The sequence below is a fragment of the Bos indicus x Bos taurus genome, chromosome 14 (assembly GCF_003369695.1).
Source record: "Bos indicus x Bos taurus breed Angus x Brahman F1 hybrid chromosome 14, Bos_hybrid_MaternalHap_v2.0, whole genome shotgun sequence".
NCBI classification, from domain to species: domain Eukaryota; kingdom Metazoa; phylum Chordata; class Mammalia; order Artiodactyla; family Bovidae; genus Bos; species Bos indicus x Bos taurus.
The window spans coordinates 933,857-954,624 of record NC_040089.1 but is presented as its reverse complement, the minus strand read 5'-3'; the positions used below and the strand labels follow the sequence as shown (position 1 = coordinate 954,624).

At 64.5% G+C, this 20,768-nt stretch overlaps 1 protein-coding gene across 7 annotated transcripts; it reads right to left on the bottom strand.

The window, feature by feature from the left end:
- Nucleotides 1-164: 164 nt before the first annotated feature.
- On the bottom strand, nucleotides 165-19,940 carry SCRIB (scribbled planar cell polarity protein). Of its 7 annotated transcripts, XM_027560399.1 has the most exons (37): nucleotides 19,694-19,939; nucleotides 18,396-18,513; nucleotides 18,210-18,288; nucleotides 18,031-18,120; nucleotides 17,873-17,929; nucleotides 17,723-17,786; nucleotides 17,557-17,631; nucleotides 17,340-17,484; nucleotides 16,842-16,960; nucleotides 16,477-16,676; nucleotides 16,241-16,407; nucleotides 16,021-16,151; nucleotides 15,807-15,929; nucleotides 14,815-14,982; nucleotides 13,898-14,284; nucleotides 13,189-13,251; nucleotides 12,689-12,778; nucleotides 12,206-12,283; nucleotides 11,240-11,563; nucleotides 11,076-11,156; nucleotides 10,759-10,998; nucleotides 10,351-10,461; nucleotides 9,978-10,271; nucleotides 9,698-9,883; nucleotides 4,291-4,401; nucleotides 4,165-4,209; nucleotides 3,957-4,043; nucleotides 3,053-3,112; nucleotides 2,208-2,315; nucleotides 1,956-2,115; nucleotides 1,745-1,883; nucleotides 1,459-1,644; nucleotides 1,230-1,372; nucleotides 1,108-1,145; nucleotides 916-990; nucleotides 648-699; nucleotides 165-548 (listed from the first exon to the last, which is right to left on the bottom strand). In XM_027560399.1, the coding sequence occupies exons 1-37, from the start codon at nucleotides 19,850-19,852 to the stop codon at nucleotides 403-405; spliced, it is 4,899 nt and encodes a 1,632-aa protein (XP_027416200.1). In that variant the 5' UTR covers nucleotides 19,853-19,939; the 3' UTR covers nucleotides 165-402. The 7 variants fall into 7 exon arrangements, 6 of the variants coding, with proteins under 6 accessions (XP_027416200.1, XP_027416194.1, XP_027416197.1 ...); XM_027560393.1 differs by lacking the exon at nucleotides 3,957-4,043 and having other exon boundaries at nucleotides 4,162-4,209; nucleotides 19,694-19,938; XM_027560396.1 differs by lacking the exons at nucleotides 3,957-4,043; nucleotides 9,698-9,883 and having other exon boundaries at nucleotides 4,162-4,209; nucleotides 19,694-19,940.
- Nucleotides 19,941-20,768: the final 828 nt, after the last annotated feature.

Genomic DNA, 20,768 nt, shown 5'->3' with positions numbered 1-20,768 from the left:
TGGTGAAGGCAGTCCCCCAGCCCCCCTCCTACTGGGGGGCAGCCCAGTCTGGGTGAGCCACCTGAAGTCCTCGGAGTCCCTGCACCCGCTGCCCCCAGATTGGGAGGGACAGAGGGGTGCACGTTCGTGTGCCAGCAGGTGGACAGAGTAAGACAGACAAGATGTAAAACGTAGTCAATTTTATTCTCCTTAAACCACAAAATAGAGTCTTTGGTTGTACAAACATCACTAGTTACAGTCTCGCCAAGAGGTCCCGGCTGGGGAGGGGGCGGTTAGTCAGTGGCCAGAACTCCTCAGGGGACCTCTTTAAAACGCTACCGGCCGGGTTAAAAGACTCGGGGCAAGGGTGGTGTTGGCGCTGGCAGGGCCCCCACCCCAAGTCGGGGGAGGCACCCCGCCCCTCTAAGAGGGCACTGGGCCCAGGCCTCGGCGCCCTGGCCGCACGGCCCGGCGGCTGCTGCACAAGGCCACCTCCTCGGGACCCGTGGAGCTTGGAGAGGGCCTGCCCAGAAGCACCATGGCCACCTCTCCGTCCTCCTCTGGCAGACCTGCGGGCAGGGGCAGGGAGCGAGTGAGCAGATGGGCCTGGCACCCTGGACCGCGGGGGCAGGGGCGGGGGCGGGCCCGGCCCTGGCCTGCCAACTCACCTGGGCTCGGAGGTGGTTCCAAGGACCTCAGCTCCTCAGCGAAATCTGGGGACTGTGACGGGGAGAAGGGCTGGTCAGGGACTACCCAGACCTGCCTGAAGCCCCCAACAGGAGCCTGGGTGAGTCCCTGTAGAGCCCTGGCTGGGGGGGCGGGGGCGGGGGCGGGACAAGGAGGGTATGGAGCAGGGGACAGGCTGGGAGACAGGCTGAGCGGAAAGCGGCAGAAGCCGGTCAGGGTGTCCTGCAGAAGGGCCGGAGGGCCCGGTACCTGCATGTCATAGACAGGTCTGGAAGAGGGGAGGGCGGCAAACACCCTGTAGTCAAACTTCCTCCCAGACAAGGCCTTGAAAGGACAGCGTGAGGAGAGAGGCAGAGAGCGTAAGAAGAGAGGGAGGGAGTCCGGATCCCTGCCCCGCCAAGGGAGGAAGGCAGGGGAGGGCAGCAGCTGCTGGCTCCTCACCAAGCGTCCCGGGGAGGTGCCGGTCTGGGGGCCGAGGTCTGGAGGAACAAGAAGGAGGCGTCGGGAGAGGTCCGCGCCGCAGGCCGGGCTCCCGCCTCCCGCCTCCCGCCCGACGTACAGACCTTCCAAGGGGGTGGGTGACGGAGTAGGTGCCGGCGAGGGGGCCTCGGCCAGGCGCTCCAGGGGCCCCCGCTTGCTTCGGCCATCCTGGGACTTGCTGAGGACCATCTGTGCGCGGAGGGCATCCTGCTCCAGGGACTTCATCCTGTGGGAGGGCGGAGGCACGGGCAGCGTGGGGCGCGGGCAGCGGAGAGCGGGGCGCGGGCAGCAGAGGGCGGGGCAGGGCCTCACCTGGCTGCCCTCCAGAGCGCCCGCTTCTCCGCCTCCAAGGCTCGGCGCTCCGCAGGGGACAAGGCCCGCTCTGGGGCCGGCAGCTCGGGGCTCTGCACGCGAAGCCGCTCCTGGTGGCGCCTTTCGGCCTTGGCAGTCCGCACTGGGGCACCGCCTCCCTGCGGCGGGGGAGACGCGGGACCGAGCCTGGGCCGGGCGACAGGACAGGAGGGCCCGGTGGAGGGGCGCTGGGCACGGGCGGAGGGGCACCGGGGGCAGGGGCTGGGGCGGCCCTCCCCCGCCTCACCCTTCTGCCATGGGGCCCTGGCCGGCCCAGGGTGGTTCCTCCTCGGGCTCCTCGTCCTCGGGAGCATCGGCTTCCGGGAGCCCCGTGTTGGCCGCCGCCTCGCGCAGCATCTGCGCCCTCTTCTGCTGCAGCTTGCGGGCTACGGGGCGCGGCGGGTCAGGCCACGAGCCGGCGCCCCCCGCCCTCCCCCACCCCCGCGCCGCCTGCTCACCCTCCTCCTCCTGCATCTTCCGCAGGTCGTCAGCGCCCACCAGCGACACGCGCTTAGGGGGGCCCTCGGCCTGGGGCACCCGAACCTCCAGCTCGAAGTACTTCTGCCGCTCGCGGAAGGACAGCTGCTCCGGCGAGGCCGTGGGCCCGAGCATGGGGTGCTGGGGGAAGCGCGCCCTCAGACCCAGCCCCTCGGGTGTCACACCCTCGCAGGCGCACGCAGCGGGGCACCTGAGGGCTGCCCACCACCTACCTGGGCAGGGGTGTCCAGGGGCGGGTGCAGGCCAGGCACAGCCGCGAACGTCCTATAGGCCTGCTTCACGTTGGCTGGCAGCTCGGCAGGGGAGGGCGGGGAGGGGGGCTGGGGACCGGGCGCAGTGAGCTGAGCAGGGACAGCTGTCCCTGCAGCACCGCCCACCCTGCCACCAGCTGTCCTTGCTAACTGCCGCCACCCCTGCCCCCCAGGTCAGGGCACTCACGGGCTGGGGACCACCTCTGCCCCTGGGGGCCGGGGAGCCCCTTGGCCAGGCCTGAACCAGTGGCTGGATCACCCCAGGCTTTGTCTGCAAAGGGGTTCAGGTGGGGGGTGTGAGGGACGGGGTGGGGGGAGAGAGATGGCGCCGAGGTGGGCGGCTGGGTGCCCAGGAAGCGAGGCCAGCACTCACCCATCTGCTGTCTGTCAGGAAGGGGCAGAGGCTGGGCGCTGGGCTCCAAGCCAGCACTTCAGTGTCTGCCCCAACCCTGCCACCAGGCCTGGCCCTCCCCACGCAGCAGAACCAGGGAGCCTCTGCAGGCAGGTGGGGGGCTTGGGGCAGGGTGGAGTGGCCCCCAGGAACTCCCAGACATGAAGACAGATGGGGACAAAACTGCCAGGCACTGGGGAAGGCCACCCTGACCCCCAGCCCCCTCTGCCCAGGAGGCCACAAGGAGCCCCCCAGCCGTGATACCAGCCAGCTGGGCCAGGAAGGGGCCTGCAGGCCATCCCCCTGTGGGATGGCAGCTGGGGAAGGTGTAAGCCCTGGCACCCTCCCCGGAGGAGCGGACTCTGCACACAGCACCACACAGCACCCCTCTGCAGCACCCCCACCGTGTACTCACCTGCTGGTGGCTAGGGGAGCAGGGGGGTTCAGCCATCTCTCCACTTGCCGCAGGCAGCACCTGGAAGAGCCGAGTGGTGGGTGTGGAGAGGGTCAGGCAGGGCTGAGGGCCCCCGAGGAGGAGGTGGGGGGTTGCCTGCCTCAGTAGCACAAAGGCTGGTCCTCAACACCCTGACCTGAGCAGCCCTGAGACATCTGAGATGGATGGGCTGGGCTGGGCTGGACTTCTCCTGGGTGGGGCGGCCACCCTCCCTATGAGCCTCAGAGGCCGGTCAGCCAGGGAGGCCTGCCCCCTGCAAGCCACCCCCAAGCTGTGCCCCTTTCTGATGGAGGACACTGGGCCCCCTCCCCTCTTGGGGGCTTCCTACTCTTGCCTATGTGGGGCTGAACACAAAGCCCCTGAACAGGCTCACTCAGCCCCCAGCCAGCACAGCCTCCTCACCAGCCCTGCGGGGTCTCCCAGCAGCAGCTGGTGCTGGGCAGCCCGCCCTCCAGGGAAGGGGTGAGAACCACAGGCCTCTGCCCAGGGCCCTGCCCCCACTGCAGCACTGGCCCTCCTCCCACCGTGCTCCACCGGTGGCCCCTGGGCCCACACAGCCCTCTGCTCTGCCTTGAGTCTGCCTCTGGGAGGTGGGGGGGTAGGCGGCAGCGGGTGCATCACGGCTGGGCTCAGGGGTGGAAGAGGACAGACGCGTGCCAGGGTGGGGGTTGGCGCTCCAGCTCAGGCACCCCAGCCAGTCCCTGTCATGCATGAGGGCCCTTTGAGGGCCTCAGCCCTCTCCCTGGGGGCAGGATCCTGGCAGAGCTCTGTCCTGCAGGGCTTCAGGTGAAAGGAAGGAAGACGGGTAGGACTGACAGACAAGTGGGCAGAGGCCAGGACAGGGGTGTGATAACCAGGGACTGACCCTCTGCATGCTGCCGGCGCCAGGGGTGGCGGCCAGGGCTCGGCAGGCTGGCTTCAGGCTCTCTGGGCTCCGCCCCTGGGGGGCAGAGTGGACACAGGGCTGCCAGGGCTGTGCCCGCCAGAGTGCGGGGTGGGCGGCCAGGCCTAGGCACTCTGGGCTGTGGGGAGGAGCCTGCCATGTGGGGCAGGAGGGCCTGGGCACTCACCATGGCCTCTGGGCCCCATAGTGGGATCTGTCCGGGCAGCTCCTTCTCCTGTGAGCAGAGGAGACAGTGGTCGGGGCTGACGGCCTCAGGCTCCCAGCCCAGGGGCTGCTGGCTGTGGGCGGCTCTGACCTTGCCGGGGCCCTCGGGGCTCAGCTCCCGGTCGATGGAGGAGATGCTTTCCAGGCTGTTCCGGCGGCCAAGGCCGGCCGCGAAGGGGTTGGCGATGATGCCTGGGGACACCTGCAGGGGAGGGGCGGAGTGGCCACACCCGAGGCAGCCGCTGGGGTGGGCTCTGCTTGCTTAGGACTCCACGCCACCATCGCATCTGTGCCCAGGGCACCCACACCACACTCCCGAGGACACGGCGATGCAGAGTACCGGGCGAGAGAGGTCAGCCGTGGACACGCACCCCGGAGCACAGAACTGACAAGGTGGTGGGGCGACAGTGAAGTGCCCATGGCACAGAAAGGAACTGAGGCCAAAGTCCCAGCGGAAGGAGGCTGACAGATTCCTGACCTCAGAAAAGGCCGTTTAAAGGAGGAAGAGTTGACTGTGGTGTTGACCGGAGTGATGACAGCACACGTGAACACGCGCTTCTGCAGCGTAAGTGACTATCAGGGCGTGAAAGGCGCCCGCTCACAGGCACAGCCCAGCCCCCGAGCGGCCTGAGACCCTGAGACCTGACAGCCGGGAGCTGCCTGGCGCCCGCATCCCGGCTCCTGTCTAGCCCTGTCCGCTAAGGGAGCCAGTGCTCCCTGGAGAAAGAAGGCAGGGAGAGTGTGAGGGGACCCAGGCTTCCTGCTGTGCCAGAAAGGAGCTGCCTGAGGGAGGTGGGTGATGTGAACAGGGCCCCGGGCCAGCCAGAAGCCCTCTCATCAGCTCCGTCTGGATGGCTGGAGCACCAGATACCAACAGCAGCTGTGACAACTCTCACGAGATAAAACGGAAAATCTGTGCTAAGGAAGGCACCGCCCAGAGCAATGGGGAGGGCGCACGACTGCCCCGAGGCTGAGGAGGAGCCCGAGGAGGAGCCCGAGGAGGAGCGGGCCGCTGCACCCCCCAAGCGCCTGCCAGTTTCCGGGGGAAAGCATCACCTGGTGGGGTGACCCAGAGACGCCCCCGTGCAGGCACCACCACCCGTGGGTCTGGTGGGAGGCCCTCCAAGACAGTGTGAGCTCGGTGATAACCCTGCCAAAATGCAGCCACTGCAGCTCGTCCTGAGGAGGCAACGGACAGACCCCCAGTGAGTGCCATCCATGCCATGATGGCCTGTGCCCACCTGAAGTTCCAGGTCAGGCTGGGAGACAACCAGATGTCCACATGCCTTGTAGCTCTAAAGGTTGCCTTGGGCCATTGGTGGGAGGCACGCAGGGCCTCTGAGTGAGAGGTCCTGTCTATTGTTCTTGACACTTTTCTTCAACTCTAAAACCGTCACTACTTTATCTGCTTGCTTGTATCTTTCAAAACAGAAATAACAGGAGAAACTACACTAATGCAGACGCTGGCCTGCCGGTCACCGAGAGGGGATTCAGACTCCTGGAGGGCTGTGTTCACAGCTGGCAAAGGTTTAGCATGAGCAGCCGGTTTGTCCTCCCGGCCTCAGGGTCTTTGCTCCCCAACTGCAGACTGACCTCACGACACAGCAGTGAGCGCGCCGTGTCCCACCCACCGGACTGCCGGGGAACTCCCAGGAAACTCCACTTTTAAAGTCATCTTTAAGAACTGAAAACGAGTTCTGGGCTTCCCCGGTAGCCCAGTGGTTAAGAATTCACCTACCAATGCAGGGGACACAGGCTCGATCCCTGCTCCAGGAAGATCCCACATGCCGCAGAGCAGCTAAGCCCATGAACCACCAACTACCGAGCCCGGGGTCTGGGGTCTGTGCTTCCCAACAAGAGAAGCCGCCTCACTGAGAAGTCAGTGCGCAGCAACGAGACCAGCACGGCCGAAAAGAAAACGCAGACAAAAATAAGCCTAACTGTATGACAAGCTGGCAGAAGGACAATGCAGAGAATCATTTCCCAGGGACGTAACGTAGCATTGTGACTGCACTTCCTAGTGGATAAATCCTAAGGACACAAAGAAATGTCAAAATGCTACTAAGAAATGCTAGTGATAACACTGATACGGCTTTTTGAAATCAATACTTATAATATTACTTAATTTAATAAAATGACTTTTAAGATGAGAAAAAGAGACACAAATATAAAGTCAAAAGAATCAAAGCCTGCTGTCGTTAAGCATGGGTTGAAAGTAACAACCTCACGGATTTTTTCCCCCTAGAAACCTACCTCCCGAGGACCCGTGTGCTGCAGAGGCCCAGGAGCGGGGCCACAAGACCAGCCAGTGATGGTCTGAGCCCCGCGCCAGGGCTGCGGCAGGAGACACGGGGACGCCTGGGTGCACCATCAGGCTGGTGTGTCACCGGCTTGTCACCGCGGTGCCCACGCAGGCACCCTGCCTCACAATGACCACAAAGACCAGAAAGCAGTCACCATGGGGGCTTCCAGGGCAGCCACTTGTTATTTAAAAATCAACCAATGGAAGAATCAGAGTGTTCACCACACATCTCCTGTACAAAATCTTATTTTAGGATAAAAAGCAGCTGATAAAATTTCTTTACAGAAAGGTCATTAGAATGACTGAAAACACTAGATGAGGAAGGAGTAACTGAGGCAGTCTTCCTTCGATCAGTAATCAAGGAAACACGGAAAAGAAAGGCGGTCTGGATCAAAATCCAAAAGGTGGTTTTTCTGAGAAGGCTGCTAAAATATACAAAACTTTGGTGAGTGTGATGGGGAGGAAGAGACGGCAGAAATCAGATCAAGACGGTGATGGGACCCCAGAAACAGAGGGGAGGAGAAAGAACATTCTGGACCTTGCCCCAAACATGCTGAGCACCAGTCAGCAAGCTCTTGGAAGCGCACAGCGGCCCCCACAGCGCTGCCACCAGCTGGCCACCAGGCCTGCCTGCCTGTGCAGGGCCCTGGGGCAGAGGCCGGCACAGCAAGGACAGGCAGGTCCTGATGCCAGCCTGCCCCCTGCCATGCAGAGGTTGGGGAGGACGCCAGGGCACAGCTCATGCAAAGACGCACTTGCAGAATCCAAAGTTCGGAGAGATGGCTGTGAACCCTAATTCCTACAGGGGTTGAACGGGTCACCACAGAGGAAGCAGGTGGGCTGAGGGTAAGAGAAATGGGGCTGGGTGGATGACCGGTGTCCTGACGGATACATGTCACCCCTTTTTCTTTCAAGCACCAAGCTAGCTGGAGGAAACCGGTGGGCTGCACCTCACCGTACTTGGCACAGGGCTGTAAAAGCCATCAATAAAAGGACTCCAGAAAACTCAGCACTCTTTCAGAGAAAATTCTTACAGGTTATAAATGGAAACAGCTGTCCAAGTTTAAAAGAATGTTATATAAACTACCTCCTCCAAGTCGGCACAAGGCAAGGTCACTGTCCACCATCACCAGGTTCCCGGGGGATGGAGGAGCCTGACTTCCCAGGAAAAGGGGACCCGCAGCCACCACCTGGGCCTCAGGGCTTCCTCCAGGAGACGCAACAAAGTCACTGCTGAGAATCAACAAGGATGCAAGAGCGACCTAGGAATGTGCCTGGAGAAACCTCATTCACACAGTCACAGAGCTCAAAGTTAACCCCCAGCTCCCAACCAACTTACAGAACTGGCAGGTCCATTTGGAAGAGAAAACTCATGAAAATAGACTAAAACTTGTCAAAAGGAGAAAAAACAGTGGGTGATTTCACCAGTTAGGTCTCCTGAAACATACTCTAAAGTGGCTACACAGAAGTTAGCAGCTCAAGAACACGGCCGGCTCCCAGGACCACGGGATGTGGATCCAACCTACAAGGAAGTCCGATCTCCCCCGATCAGTGGGAAAGTGATGGACAGTCCAGTGCATTCCACTGGGACGGAAGATCCACTTGCTTGAGAAGCAATTCCAGTGGATTGTAGTGCTCTGTTTTCTAAAAAACAGCTTTGACAATCTTGCCCCAGAGAGGGTTTTCATCGTCAAAACTCAAATCCAGACATTATGAGAAAGGTTAGACAATGTCACTCACAGTCTCCATGTTTCTATAACCCCAGAGAGGCCGTTGTGAAGGAGCAAAAGACAAAGCCCACTCATGCCCTATGCAAAAAGACAGAAGCTTATAACACAAAAGACGAACTGTGAGTTAGGTGAGTCACACGTCAAAGGAGGCCAGGTCCATGGAGACAAGCCTGAGGCTGGGCGGGGGTGGGAGATGGGGCAAGCCTGCGGCCTCAGGCCCAACACCCCTTCTTCCAGGGTGCTGTCCTGCAGAAATGCCCCCAAAAGCATCAAGACGGGTTCCGAGCACTCTGGTTGGAAACACAGCACAGACAAAGCAACCCAGGGAGAGATGGGCAGACAGTCAGAGGAGCCCAGCAAAGCCTCCGTAAAGCTGGGGAGATGCCTGCTCTGCTCTTCGCCCTGGAGTGAATTTACTCTGTTTGTACTGAAACCTTAAAAATAAGTACATGTACTGACTGAAACATGTAAGGTCTCACTTTAAATGAGAAAGCAAAAGACACAGACCTCTCTGGAAAATATGAGCAAGGTTCCTCACCAGAAACAACAGGTTCCTGCAGGGACACAGGGATGTGGGCACAGAGACCAGCACAGGGGCCCCCAGAACCCAGGGAATGGGGTCCCAGTCCAGCACCCAGGGAGGAGAAACAAGGACAAACGCACCATCCTTCCCAGTTCAGGAGATGATGCACAGAACGAGGTGGACCCCGCCTCGGCAGTGCAGGGACAGGGGCAGTAGGCTGCCGTCCCAGAGACCCACTGTAGCCCCATCCCCAGAAAGGAGGCCCTCAGGGAGCTGGCAGCCGCTGCGGGGAATGAGGCCCTGGAGGCGGGGGCTGGGGGCTGATGCAGGAGAAGCGGCCCCCCTGGGCTGATGCTGGAAGCCCAGGGACAGCGGCAGCATAAGACAGCAGGGCCCCCCGAGAGGGCACAGCCAGGCTGGTGCAGGACACGGGCCGGGCTGGACACCAGGCCTCTGCAGCCCAGTCCCGGGCCTGGCAGCCAACACTTCCTCCAGGGGCTGCAACGGAGAACCACTGGGTCCCCACATGCCCGCCGAGGTGTCTGCGTGGGGACACAGGTCTGGGCCCTGAGCTCCCTGCTAAGGGGCTGTCAGAAAGCAGGCCGGCACCAGGCCAGCGTGGCAGGGCCCGGGGGTTTGCAGGCGGGCTGTGTCCCGCTCTGGGCCGTCCTGCCCTGGCTTGGCGGCCCCAGGGCACAAATGCTGCTTGCCCGGTTCAACCTTTTCTTTGAAGACACAACCAGGCCTTCTGTACACACTCTCTGTCCCGCCAGGGCCACGAGTGGGGCCGAAATGAGGACCTGGCACCCGCACCGCATGGCTCCCCCAGGTCTGACTCACAACGGCCAAGCGCGTCCTGGCCCCGGCGCACCAGGACCCTCCCGGCCACACTGGGGGCGGGACGCAGTCCCCGTGGCTGAGCGCCGGCCAGGGGGGCACTGACCTCGGGGGTGGCAGCGCTGGTGTCGAAGCCGTCGCAGACCAGGACAGTCAGGGTGTCGCCCACACTGCGCAGCAGCTGCACAGCCTCTCCATGCGTCAGACCCAGCAGGCTCTGCTGGTTCACCTCCAGCAGCCGCAGTCCCACCCGCAAACGGCCATCTCGCCCAGCTGCTCCCGTGGGGCTCACCTGCGGGGAGACAGCTGTGCTCAGGACCAGCCCTGGACCTGGGCCCCTCCCCGCCTGAGAAGTCCACGGGGCAGGCGGGCGAGTGGGAGCTCACCTTGGAGATGAAGATGCCCTCATCGGTGGGGTCGCAGGGGTTCCCGGCATGGCCCTTGGCGCCCCCACGTATGCTGATGCCCAGCCTCTCCCCGGGGGCCTTCTGGATGCAGAGCTCCCGCATGCCCGGGGGCGGCGGGTCCCTCCGCACGAGCAGCACCAGCTCCAGGCAGGGCCGGAGCAGGGCACTGACTGCTTCCTGGTGCGTGGCCTCCCGCACATCCTGCCCATTCACTGCCAGGATGCGGTCCCCGACCCGCAGGCCACTGCGTGCAGCCAGGCCCCGCGGGAGCACCTGTGGAGGGAAGGCCGGGAACTGTGGGCAGGGGGCCGGGCCTCCCTGCACCCCGCGGCGCCCACGGGGCCTGCTCTACCTTGGAAATGAACACGCCGGGCTCCTGGACACCGAATGGGTGGCTGGAGTGGTCGGAGCCCCCAACGATGCTGAGCCCCAAGGGGCCCCCCGCTCTGGGCAGACAGATTTCCTAGGAACATGGAGGAACAGGAAGGGTGGCTGGAACAAGCCGAACATTACAGGATGGCTTCCCAAGCCCAGGGGTGTGTGAGACCAGGGAGCTCTGCCACAGGGAGGCCGCGTGATGGTGCAGAGAAGACTGCAGGAGGAGGAAGCCCCTACGGAACGATGCCCTGTGTCCTGGAGCCTGAGAGGACAGGGCCGAGGCCCTTGTTCTCCCACGAGCGGGGCCGACAGCCACACCTAGAGCTGTGTGGCTGTGGAGACAGGGGCTGGTTGGTGGGCAGGGCCAGGGCAGCGGTCTCACCTCCACTGGGTACGGCCCCTCCAGGGCAGCGGCCAGCAGACTAGGGGGCAGCCTCAGAGGCCCAGGCTCCCCTGGGGTGGCAGGGGTAGCAGTGGGGGGCGGGGGGGAGTGAGGGGGAGGGCTGGGGGCGAGGGGCCCCCCAGCCTCCCGCTCTAGCAGCAGGGCGATGGTGGGGGACGCGGCGGTCAGCAGGGAGACGGCGTGGTCGTGTCTGGCCTCGGTCATGTCCACCCCATTGATCTGCAAGAGCACAGCCCGTCAGACGGCCCCAGGGAGAGGGGTGCATGGGTGCTGGGCAGGCCCACCGCCACACTCACGGAAAGGACGCGGTCGCCGACCTGCAGGGTGCCTGCCCGGTGGGCAGCACCCCCCTCAGCGATGCGGGAGATGAAGATGCCCTGCAGCGGGGGAGGGCGAGTGGGTGTCCGCACGCTGGCCAGGCCTGCCCCCCACCCCGCCCCACCCCCGGCCCCAGACTTACCCCATCACCGGCCCGGTAGGGCGTGGAGCCTTTCCCGCCTGCGATGCTGAAACCCAGCCCCTTCTCACTACGCACGAGACAGGCCACGTGGCGCTGGCGGGGTGGCCCAGGTGGCTCGGGCGGGAGCAGAGGCAGGCGCAGGCCGCCTCCTCGCCGCTCCCGCGGGCTGTAGTCGTCCTCGGGCCGCAGGGCTGTGACGGTGACTGCATTCTCAGGCTCCACCATGCGCTCCCGCCACAGCCGCATGTGCACAGTGGCACCCGCCCCGCGCAGTGCCTCCACGGCCTGCTGGTGCTCCGCGTCCTGCAGGGCCACGCCGTTCACCTGCCACACGGCACTTGTCAGCCCGCCCTCTGCAGGCGGGCCGGCCGAGTGGGCACAAGCCACAGCGTGCCAGGGGCTGCTGCCCTGCTCCCTGTGAGTACCGGCTACCTATCTGGGCAACACAGGGCTAGGAGGCCCACTGTCGAGGAAGCAGGCGATGCCCCTGCTAGTCCACAGTGCCCAGTCCTGGTGCCCCTGCCCCACACACCTGGTCCTTATCTGAGCAGTCCTGGGGAGGATGCCAGGGGTTCTGCGCATCTGGCCCTGCCCTGCGCTCTCTGAGCTGCTGGGACATAGCAGCCCCTCTGTTGAGTGAGTGCAGGGTTACTTCCTCCTGCCCCCATCCCCCAGAGCAGACTGCCCTCTGACCACCCAACAGGCACGTGGGCTCCAATGCTCCCTGACATGGCCAGGAGGCCCCACCCCACAGGCCTCCTGCCCAGACGCGGGTTTCTGCCTTGGGCTGTCCTCCAGTCTACCCGGAGCTCTAGCTTATGAGTTCCATGCCTCACAGGGGTCCCATACTTGGGGCTCTCAGGAGGAGCTGGGCACCCTCTTCCTGGAGGGGAGGGAGCCCACCACCAGACATGGGACTGAGAGGTCCCAAGAGTGTGCACCTCACACGGTGGTCAGGGGGCTCACCTCGAGGAGCTTGTCACCTACTCGGACCCCAGCCCGAGCCGCAGGGCCCTCCTCAGACACCCGGGAGATGAAAATACCCTGCAAGACAGACAGAGACAAGTCCAAGAACATCGGTGGATGCCCTTCCAGAGAGGGGCCCTCAGCAGCTGTGCGAGGCCCAGAAGCCCCCCAGTCAGGGCTGCAAAGACGCCCCAGGGTGCAGGAAAGGCACAAGTGGGCCTGCAGTGGTCAGACAGCCTGGGTGTGGGCTGCTCTGGGGTCCCAGGCGTCAGGGAGTGAGAGTGCAGGTCAGTCCTGGGAGGTTCGGTCCACACACAGCACAAGAGGCGCCGGTGAAAGGGAGGTGAGGCTGGGAGAGACGGCGGGCAGACCGGCAGCCCTGACCGTCTTCTACGACGCTGCCCCCACAACCCCGGCCTCTAGGACCTCGTGTGCTGCAGGAGCAGGGCCTGCGGGCAGCACAGGGTGGGGGCGGCTCCTCACCTCGTCGTCTCCCTTGTAGGGCGTGGATCCCTTGCCACCCGCAATGCTGATGCCCAGGCCCCCTGTCTGCCGCACGATGGTCAGCGTCAGCTGGAAACAGAACAGACGTGCCGTGTCCAGGGAAGGCTGAGGGGCCGGGGCCTGGTCCCCTCCGGCCACCAGCCACCTCTCCCAGGGCCAGCTTGGGCCACAGAGGAGCTGATGAGGTGGGGGCTGCCAGGCTCCAGGGAGCGCAGCCAGAGGGAGTGCTCGCCTGTGGGTGATGGGGGCCTTCCAGGGCCGGAGCTGCTGCAGGAGCGGGGCACACCCTGCACCTCCTCCAAGATCGGCCACCCCTGCCTGGAGGCCAACGCCCTGTGGGTCTAGCGGGCGCCCCAGGCCCTGGCTCTGAGTTTGGGGAGGAGGCCTGAGCAGCAGCGGGAAGGAGATGGAGAGCCCGCAGCCCGAGAGCAAGGCCCGCGAAGCCTGGGGCAAGAGCGCAGCGGCAAGCGAGTACAGACCTCTTCCTCCTCAATGCGAGCGGGCTCTATCAGCAGGTTATTGGCCTGGTCAAACGACACCCCCTGTTAGGACAGGACCAGCAAGGACATGCAGGTCAGCTGCCGCCCGGCCCCGCCACCTCCTTGCCCAGCCCCGCCATGAGCAAGAAAGAGAGAGAAGACCACACCAAGCTCCCACAGCCTGAGCGCCTGGCCCTTCGTGCCTGGGTCTGGTGCTGCCCCCAGGCAGGGGGTCCCGTAGGGTCTGGAGGCCTGGCTGCTACTGCCGACCTGCCAAATGGGCAGGCTGGGCTGGTGCCAGGTGGGCCTAGGCCTGGCTGTGCCAGCTCTAACTGTCCAGGCCCTCTCAGCAGCCACAGCACCAGGCTGTCTGTGCTCAGCACAGAACCACAGATATGTCAGACATGGGGCTGCTGCGGGGCGGGGCATCCCATGGAGAAGACAGGGACCCGTGAGAGCCAGCCCTCCAAAGGCTAGGGCAGGCAGAGGGGCCTGGGCATAGGCGGGGACTGCCAGGGGCTTGGGATGGGGCTACAGGGCCAGCACGGAGCTTGCAACTGAGTCTGCACCCAGCCTGCAAAGGAGAGTGGGGCGCTGGGGACAGGCACCTCCCGTGCCAGGTGCCTCGAGAGCTGCCTGGGACCCTTGCTGGTGTGCACCAGGGGGCCTGGCCAGTTGGATTCGGGCTGGCGTGTGGGGCCAGACCCACCTTGACAGAGGGCGCAGAGGCCACCGCCTTCTCCTCCTCTGCTGCTGCCGCCGCCTCCCCCTCCTCTTCCTCCTCAGCTTCGTCTTCCTCCTCCTCCTCCTCCTCCTCCTCCGCTCGCGGAGCCCAGGACATGTGGGGGCCATTGTGCCAGCCCCCAGTCCCCACTGGGCCCTCATTGTCTGGAGGTGTCCCCTGCAGGAGGGCCACCACGGCCTCGGGCTGGGGCAGCTTGGAGATCTTGAAGTGCTTCTTGTAGTGGGGCGTGTCCTTGCGGATGAGCCTTTGTCTGCCCCCCGGCAGGGGCCAGGGTGCCTCTGGCTGGCCCTCCTCGTTCTCGCCGTCCTCCCTGGGCAGGAGCAGCGTGTCCTCCGCGAAGCGCACAGTGGGCTGTGAGAGCTAAGCATGAGGACTAGGCCAGCCCACCCCCGAGCGCAGGGCTCAAGGCAGCAGGCAGGTGCTAAAAGGGCCTACTGCTCAAAGAACAGAGACAAGTGACGAGCCAGTGAGGGGCACAGAGCAGTCAGCGGGAAGAGCAGGCTCGGGGGCTGGGAGGCTCTGCCCACTGTGCTCTCAGCAGCCTGAGGAGGGGCCCCAGCAGGACCACGAGGAAGGCCCTGGTGTCTGGGAATGTTCCAGAGGGGAATGTGCGGTAAGCGTGGGTGGGCAGGGCCCAGGCTGAGCCGGCCTTGAAGTGAAGACCCTCGTCCCCCAGCCCTCCCCCTGGCCTGGGGCAGCCTGACTCCTGCTGGGCCCCACACAGGAAGAGTGCACCTGGGGGCTGGGCCCCACAGGAAGAGTGCACCTGGGGGCCCACCTGAAAAAACCGACTGGTGCTGCCTGCACACGAGCTTGGAAAGGAGGCGGGGTGGGAGCTGGCAGGCCCGCCCTGGAGCAAGTGGCCCCAAGGCCAGTCTCACCTCCTCGTAGGTCTCCTCCATGACCTCTTCCTGGGTGGCTGGCATGGGTTCCTGCTGGCTCAGCCCCTCCTCCTCGGCCAGCGGGCCCTCAGGCTCGCCCTGGGAGACTGTGCCGGCAGACAGGTGCGAGTCTGCACTCAGGCCAGACTCAGTGCTCAGCCTCTTCTCCTGTGGCAGGGGAAGGCAATGGGTTGGGCTGCCCCCGGAGGATCCCACATTGCAGGATGTACCCCAGGGCTCGCTGCTGCCTGACCACAGAGCCTTGGGAGCTTCCCCTCTAGCTGCCCCCATCCTGCAGGAAGTCTGTGCTCATCCTCTGGGGTGCCCGCTGTCCCACCACTAGGGAAGCCCCACTTCCAGCTCCAAAAGGTGTGGATACACAAAGCCACCCTTCTGTGGTTCAAACCCTCAAGGCTCATTCCAAACAAATCACAAGGGCAGGGGCTGACGAATCCCCGAGCAAATGCCAGCTCAAGGACGGGTAGGTGCCCCCGACCAGCACGAGCATGCCTCCTGGACCAGTGAGGGCAGCTTCCCGTGGGTGGCTGTGCACCACAGACGTAGGTCCCGCCACGTAGCCCCAGGCACCAGACACCCTGCTGTACCCGGGGGTCCTGAGCGAGCGGAGCTGGGCCTGCCTGATTCTGAACAGCACCCCTCATGGAAGCTGACAGTCCAGGTGCCCTTGAGACGTGCCAGCCCATAGGCCCACTGCTCCAGCCACTCCTGGCTCCTCACGGGCAGCTGCCCTACATCCATGCCACATGGCTCTTGTGTCTGCCTAGCGGCCCTCGGTGGAGGCAGCCTGCTCTACAGAAGGCACATGCACTTGTCCCTGAGTTTCCCAACCAGCACCACCGCCTGGCTCCTCTCCCGGTGGGTTCCCCATGCCCACGCGAGCCGGAAGCCCTGCACCCAGCCCAGGGCTCCCGCAGGAAGGCCTGTAAGGCGGGCGGCTGTCCCTCCCATGGCCTCCAGGTCCCCACAAGCACCTCCTCGGAGGGCGAGGGTGGCGCAGGGTCAGGCCTGCAGGAGGTGGCTTCGCTCCGGCGCTCCACACCCCTCTTCATCACCTTGAGCTCGCTGGGGTGTGGCGTAGCCCGACGCTGCAGGCCCTGCAGTGGGCACAGGGGTGAGGGGCAGGTGGGGCAGGGGTCAGGCGGGGGCGGGGAGGCGGGAGCCCCCGGGGACCCCACCCCGCCATACCCGTTTCTCGGCAGCGGCTTCCTCCGGGTCGTCGTCGCCCGCGGGGGCCTCCAGGAACTGGATGACGCTGACACGGCTGAGCGGGGCGTCTCCCCAGCTTTCCGAAGGGCTGCTCTGCAGCTCAGGGTCCTCTGTGGAAGCGCTTGTCAGGGGGAACGCCGCCCCGCCCCAGGCCCCGCCCCGCCCCGCCCCGCCCCAGGCCCCGCCCCCAGCGACCTACCAAGACTGGGCAGGGGCTGCTGTGGCAGCAGGTAGCAGGTGAGCACCTTCTCGCCCGTTTGGGCATCATCCTCGGTCTGGAACCGAAGCATGGGCTGCGCCTGGTTCTCCGCTAGCCACAAGGCCTTCAGGTTGAGGTGCGTGAGTGCAAACGGCAGACTCTGCAGGCTGGGGGCGGGGGCACGGTCAGCTCGGGGAGAGCCAGGCCCGGTGCCGCGGGATGGGGGCAGCACTCACCGGTTGCCGGCCACATCCAGCACATGTAGCTCAGCCGTGTGGGCGAGCTCTGGCGGCAGGACGGCCAGGCGGTTGTCCCTCAAAGAGAGGACACTGAGTGCCACGCAGCCCCCAATCTCAGGCGGCAGTGCCTCTAGGTGGTTCCGGTCCACGTTGAGGTTGGTCAGCTTGGTCAGTTTCCCCAAGGAGTGGGGCAGGGCCTGGCCGGGAGGAGTGAGGATCAGAAACCATCAGGAGCCCGAGGGTGCAGTCTCTGCCCTTGCTCTGGCCCCGTGAAGCAGATGTCTGGCTCCTGCCACTCTGCACGCCTCCAGGTGCTCCCCCATCCTCCCTGCCTCCCACACTAACTCTGAAACCAGCCCCACCGTCAGCAGGTTCTCAGTGAGGATCAGCTCCGACAGGTTCTCACAGTCCCCGATGGCTTCTGTCACCTCGCACAGGCGATTCTGGTCCACCTTCAAGATGGACAACTGCTTCAGCTGACCTGGCGTTGGGAAGATGCAGCAACAGGCTCAGTGGGGCCAGGAGCCTTGGACACTCAAGAGACTGAAGCAGCTTGTGCTGGCGCAAGGACTCCTGCCTCGTGCACTGTGAGACCGCTGAGACCTCAGCCTCCCTCCAGACACGCGCTCACTGCCCCAACCTGCTGCCAACCTGAGCAAGCCCAGCGGCTCCCAGGTCCCCAGGCCCTCATTGTGCCCTCACGAGCTCACCACCTGCACTCACCACCGCACACTGCCTCAGCTCCTCAGGTGCGAGCACGAGTCGTGCCACTGTGGCCCAACGCCTCCCCTTCTCAGGGACAGGTCCCAGGCCCCCGCTCGGCCCAGGTTCACACTAGCCATGCCCCTCCCGGCACTGACCAATGCCGTCTGGAAGCCGCTGCAGCAGGTTCTGTGAGAGCAGCAGGTCAGTGAGCAGCACCAGTCCCCCAAGCTCCGCGGGCAGCTCCTCCAGCCGGTTCTCAGACACATCCAGGCACACCAGGCGCCGCAGATTCCCAAGCTCCTGGGGGGTGGGTGCAGAGGGTCAGGGGGAGGGCCAGGCCCAAGTGGGGGTGGCAGCCACACCCTCACTCACCGGGGGCAGGGCTGATAGCTGGTTCCGGTCCAGCCACAGCTCCCGCAGGTTGGGCAGGGCCCCCAGGGTGTCAGGCTGCAAGAAGAGGCAGGGACAGGGTGATGGCCAAGGCTCACTTGCCCTGCCTGGCCCCGCCCCACCCATGACAGCCCCACCCTCTCCACACCAGCACTTCCAGATCATTGCCTCCCAAATCCAGCTGTTCCAGCTTGACCAGGAAAGACAGGGACCTGCAGAAGAAACAGAGCAAGGTCTGTCGTGGCCAAATGGCCCATGGTCCCTGGGGCTAGCTGCTGGCAGGGGCGAGCTCACTCACGCAGGCAGGGACTTGAGCAGATTCTCCCGGAGCTCCAGGGTCACCAGGTTGGCGAGGCTGAACGAGACCAGGACAGAGTGTGAGAGGAGGCAGGATGGTGGGGAGTAGTGCAGGAATAGGGCTCGGCTGAGCCCCCCACCCCGCAGGAAGGCACTCACTTGCCCACGTCCCCAGGCAGTGCCTGCAGGGACACATCATTCAGCGCCAGGTGAGCCAGACTGCGTAGCTGAGTGAAGCCTTCGGGGAGCCTAAGGAGAGAAGAGGGTCCTCAGATGCCCAGGCCAGGGCTGCAGAACCCCCACGGCCCATGCCCAGCCCTGCTATGGCCACCACCCACCTGGACAAGGGGTTCCCACTGAAGTCAGCAATCTCCAGAGCTTTGCAGAACTTGATGCTCTCGGGGATCTCAGGGATGTCTGTGAGGAGAAAGGGGTCACCACGGAGAGATGCCCACAGCCTCCAGGAGCTCAAAGCCCTTCCTGCCACCCTCAGATGCCACCCCATGCCTGCCCCAGCTCCACACCGTTCCGGGACACATCCAGCTCCACCAGCTGCATGAAGTTGGCCACCTCCGGAGGCAACCGCTGGATCTCGTTGTCGCTCAAGCCCAGCTTGCGCAGGTTCAGTAGCCTAAAGAAGGGCTGTGGGCAGGGGGTAGGGTCAGAGTGACAGGCCCTGTAGTGAGGGCCCCTCCCTGCTCCAGGCCACACAGGAACCCCGGATCCTGTCCTATCACCCTGGTCTGCAGTAAGAAAAGCAACAAGATAAAAACATACACACACAGCTTCTCGAGCTTCTGACTCCTTGACTTTTGACACCTGGTCCCTTTGTGTTACCTCAGAGACACCCCTCTCCGCACCTCCCCCTGCAACATGCAACATTGCCAGCGGACCTACCTTACACGCTCAAGTCTTAGTCTTAACTGAGAAATCACTTCTTTTCTCTGACCTGACAAGTCTCTGTTCCTCGCCTTCTGTGTTCCCTCACGGCTCTACCTACCACCTGAATCACCTCTTCGACCCACCCAGCCGGTGGGCCCTCCAAAGCCTGCAGTAGTTTCTGTGACTGTACCCCAGCAACTAGCCCAGCCTGAGACACTGACAAGAATTTGGAAACTACCAAAAAAAATATAGCGAAAACAGCAGGGGCCATAGATCCGTGTAAGAGGCCCTGGTCCAAGTTCTGGAGTGAAGCCACACCCTCTGTGGCATGCAGCCCCCAGGCATTGGGCCACTTGGCACCCCATCTCCAAGAAGGAAATCCTTTTGTGACCTGCTTCCTTTAACCTTCTCTCCCAAGTGGCCTTAGAAGGAAAGCAAGCTGACGGGAAGAAACAAGGCAATGAGAGGTAGACGGAACACAGGCTGGTTAGGGACAGGCACCATAAGAAGGCTCCCTCTGACCCCGCCCCAGCACCCTGGAGGAAGACAGCAGTCAGGACAGAGGCTGGGCTCCCCCTCCAGAGTAGTCCAGCAAGTTCGTATCCATCAGCCAAGCCGGTTAACCTTCCACCCCGATCTACCTCAAGCCCATCCACCTTCCCCCGCGGCTTTCCATCTGTAGCTCCTCCTCTAGGCTGTGACCATCCCCACCCCCAGGCAGGCACCTGATGACCGATGCCACCTGGTGCCAGCGCCGGCGGTGGGTGAGGAGGGTGGGGCTGGCCAGGGTGGGGCTCTGGCCAGTAAGAACCAGCAGGGCCGGCTGGACGCTGCGGTGTCCCGCGCAGGCCAGGGCCGGCTGAGAGCTCGGAGGAGCAGACGGTCGCATGCAGACTGACCCTGCCGACCTGGAACGAGGGCTGGGACGGCGGCCACTCACCTTGGGGAGCTCGCGCAGCTGGTTGGCGTCGAGGAGCAGCTCCTCCAGGCTGCGGCTGTACCGATAGATCTCCTCGGGCACGGCCTGCAGCGAGCAGTGCCGCTTGTCCACCGACTCCACGTGCCGGTTGCAGCGCCAGAGCGGGATGCACTTGAGCATGGTGCGGGCGGGCGCGGGATCCGGCGGCGGGCGGGGGGCGGGGCTCGGCCCGCATGAGCGCCGGACCGGGGGAGAGGCAGGGGGCGGCCCGGGGCGGCGGTGGCGGCGGCGCGCAGGGCCGGGCCCGCGCTCGGAACGCTCGGACCGCGGCGGCCTGGGTGGGGGGCGCGGCCCGGCCGGCGCTCAGACTCTCAGGACGCGGCGGCGGCCCGGCATCCCGCCTGGCCCACTTGACCCGGTCCGTCCGCTCGCCCGCCGCCTGTGCCGCAGTCGGAGCCGCCACCGCTGCCCGCCGGACTGCCCCGCCGACAACCGCCGGTCGCCGCGTAGCCCGCCGGGAAGCCGAGGCCCGCCCTCGCCGCCCCGAACTGCAACCCCCACAAGGCCCTGCGGCGCCGGTGCCTCCGAGGACCCGTAGCGGCCCCGCGCACAGCCTGTCGGGAAGCTCGAGTCGCCCCCTGGCGCAAGGAATGATGGGAGCTGAAGTCCGCTCAAAGCCTGCCCTCCCTACCGCCAGCGCCCTAACCAGAGGCTCGAGGTTTCCTGCCTTCCCTCCAGCACCGCCCTGCACCTCCCTACCCCCGACCCGTCCCCGCCTTAGCCTCACGACCCAGAGATCCCGCCTGCTGCCCCTCCCACGGCGACGTGGCTCCCTGAGGGCAGGGCGACAGGCCCAGGCTGTGCTTGTATTTATTTGCCCGGTGGACTGCGTGTGTCCTAGGACTTCGGAGACTCTGGGTCACCCTTCTTGCAACACTACCTGAGCATGTGACAGTAGAGCCCCGCACAGCAGGAAGGCCACCCCCAAGGTTCACCGCCACCCCGTGCGGGCACCAAAGAACCAAGCAACTCCTGCTGACCCCGCAAATGCCTTCCTTGCGGTATTCAGGTCTCTGACCGACAAGGCTCGCTGCCT

Excerpts from the sequence above, each read along its gene's own strand:
- SCRIB (XM_027560399.1), bottom strand. The coding sequence starts at position 19,852 with ATGCTCAAGTGCATCCCGCTCTGGCGCTGCAACCGGCACGTGGAGTCG. Across the intron at positions 16,152-16,240 it reads GCAGCCCCTGCCCAGTCTTG|AGGACCCTGAGCTGCAGAGC; the intron begins GTAGGTCGCTGG and ends GCGCTTCCACAG. Across the intron at positions 4,402-9,697 it reads CCAGCGCTGCCACCCCCGAG|GTGTCCCCAGGCATCATCGC; the intron begins GTCAGTGCCCCC and ends CCTCCCCTGCAG.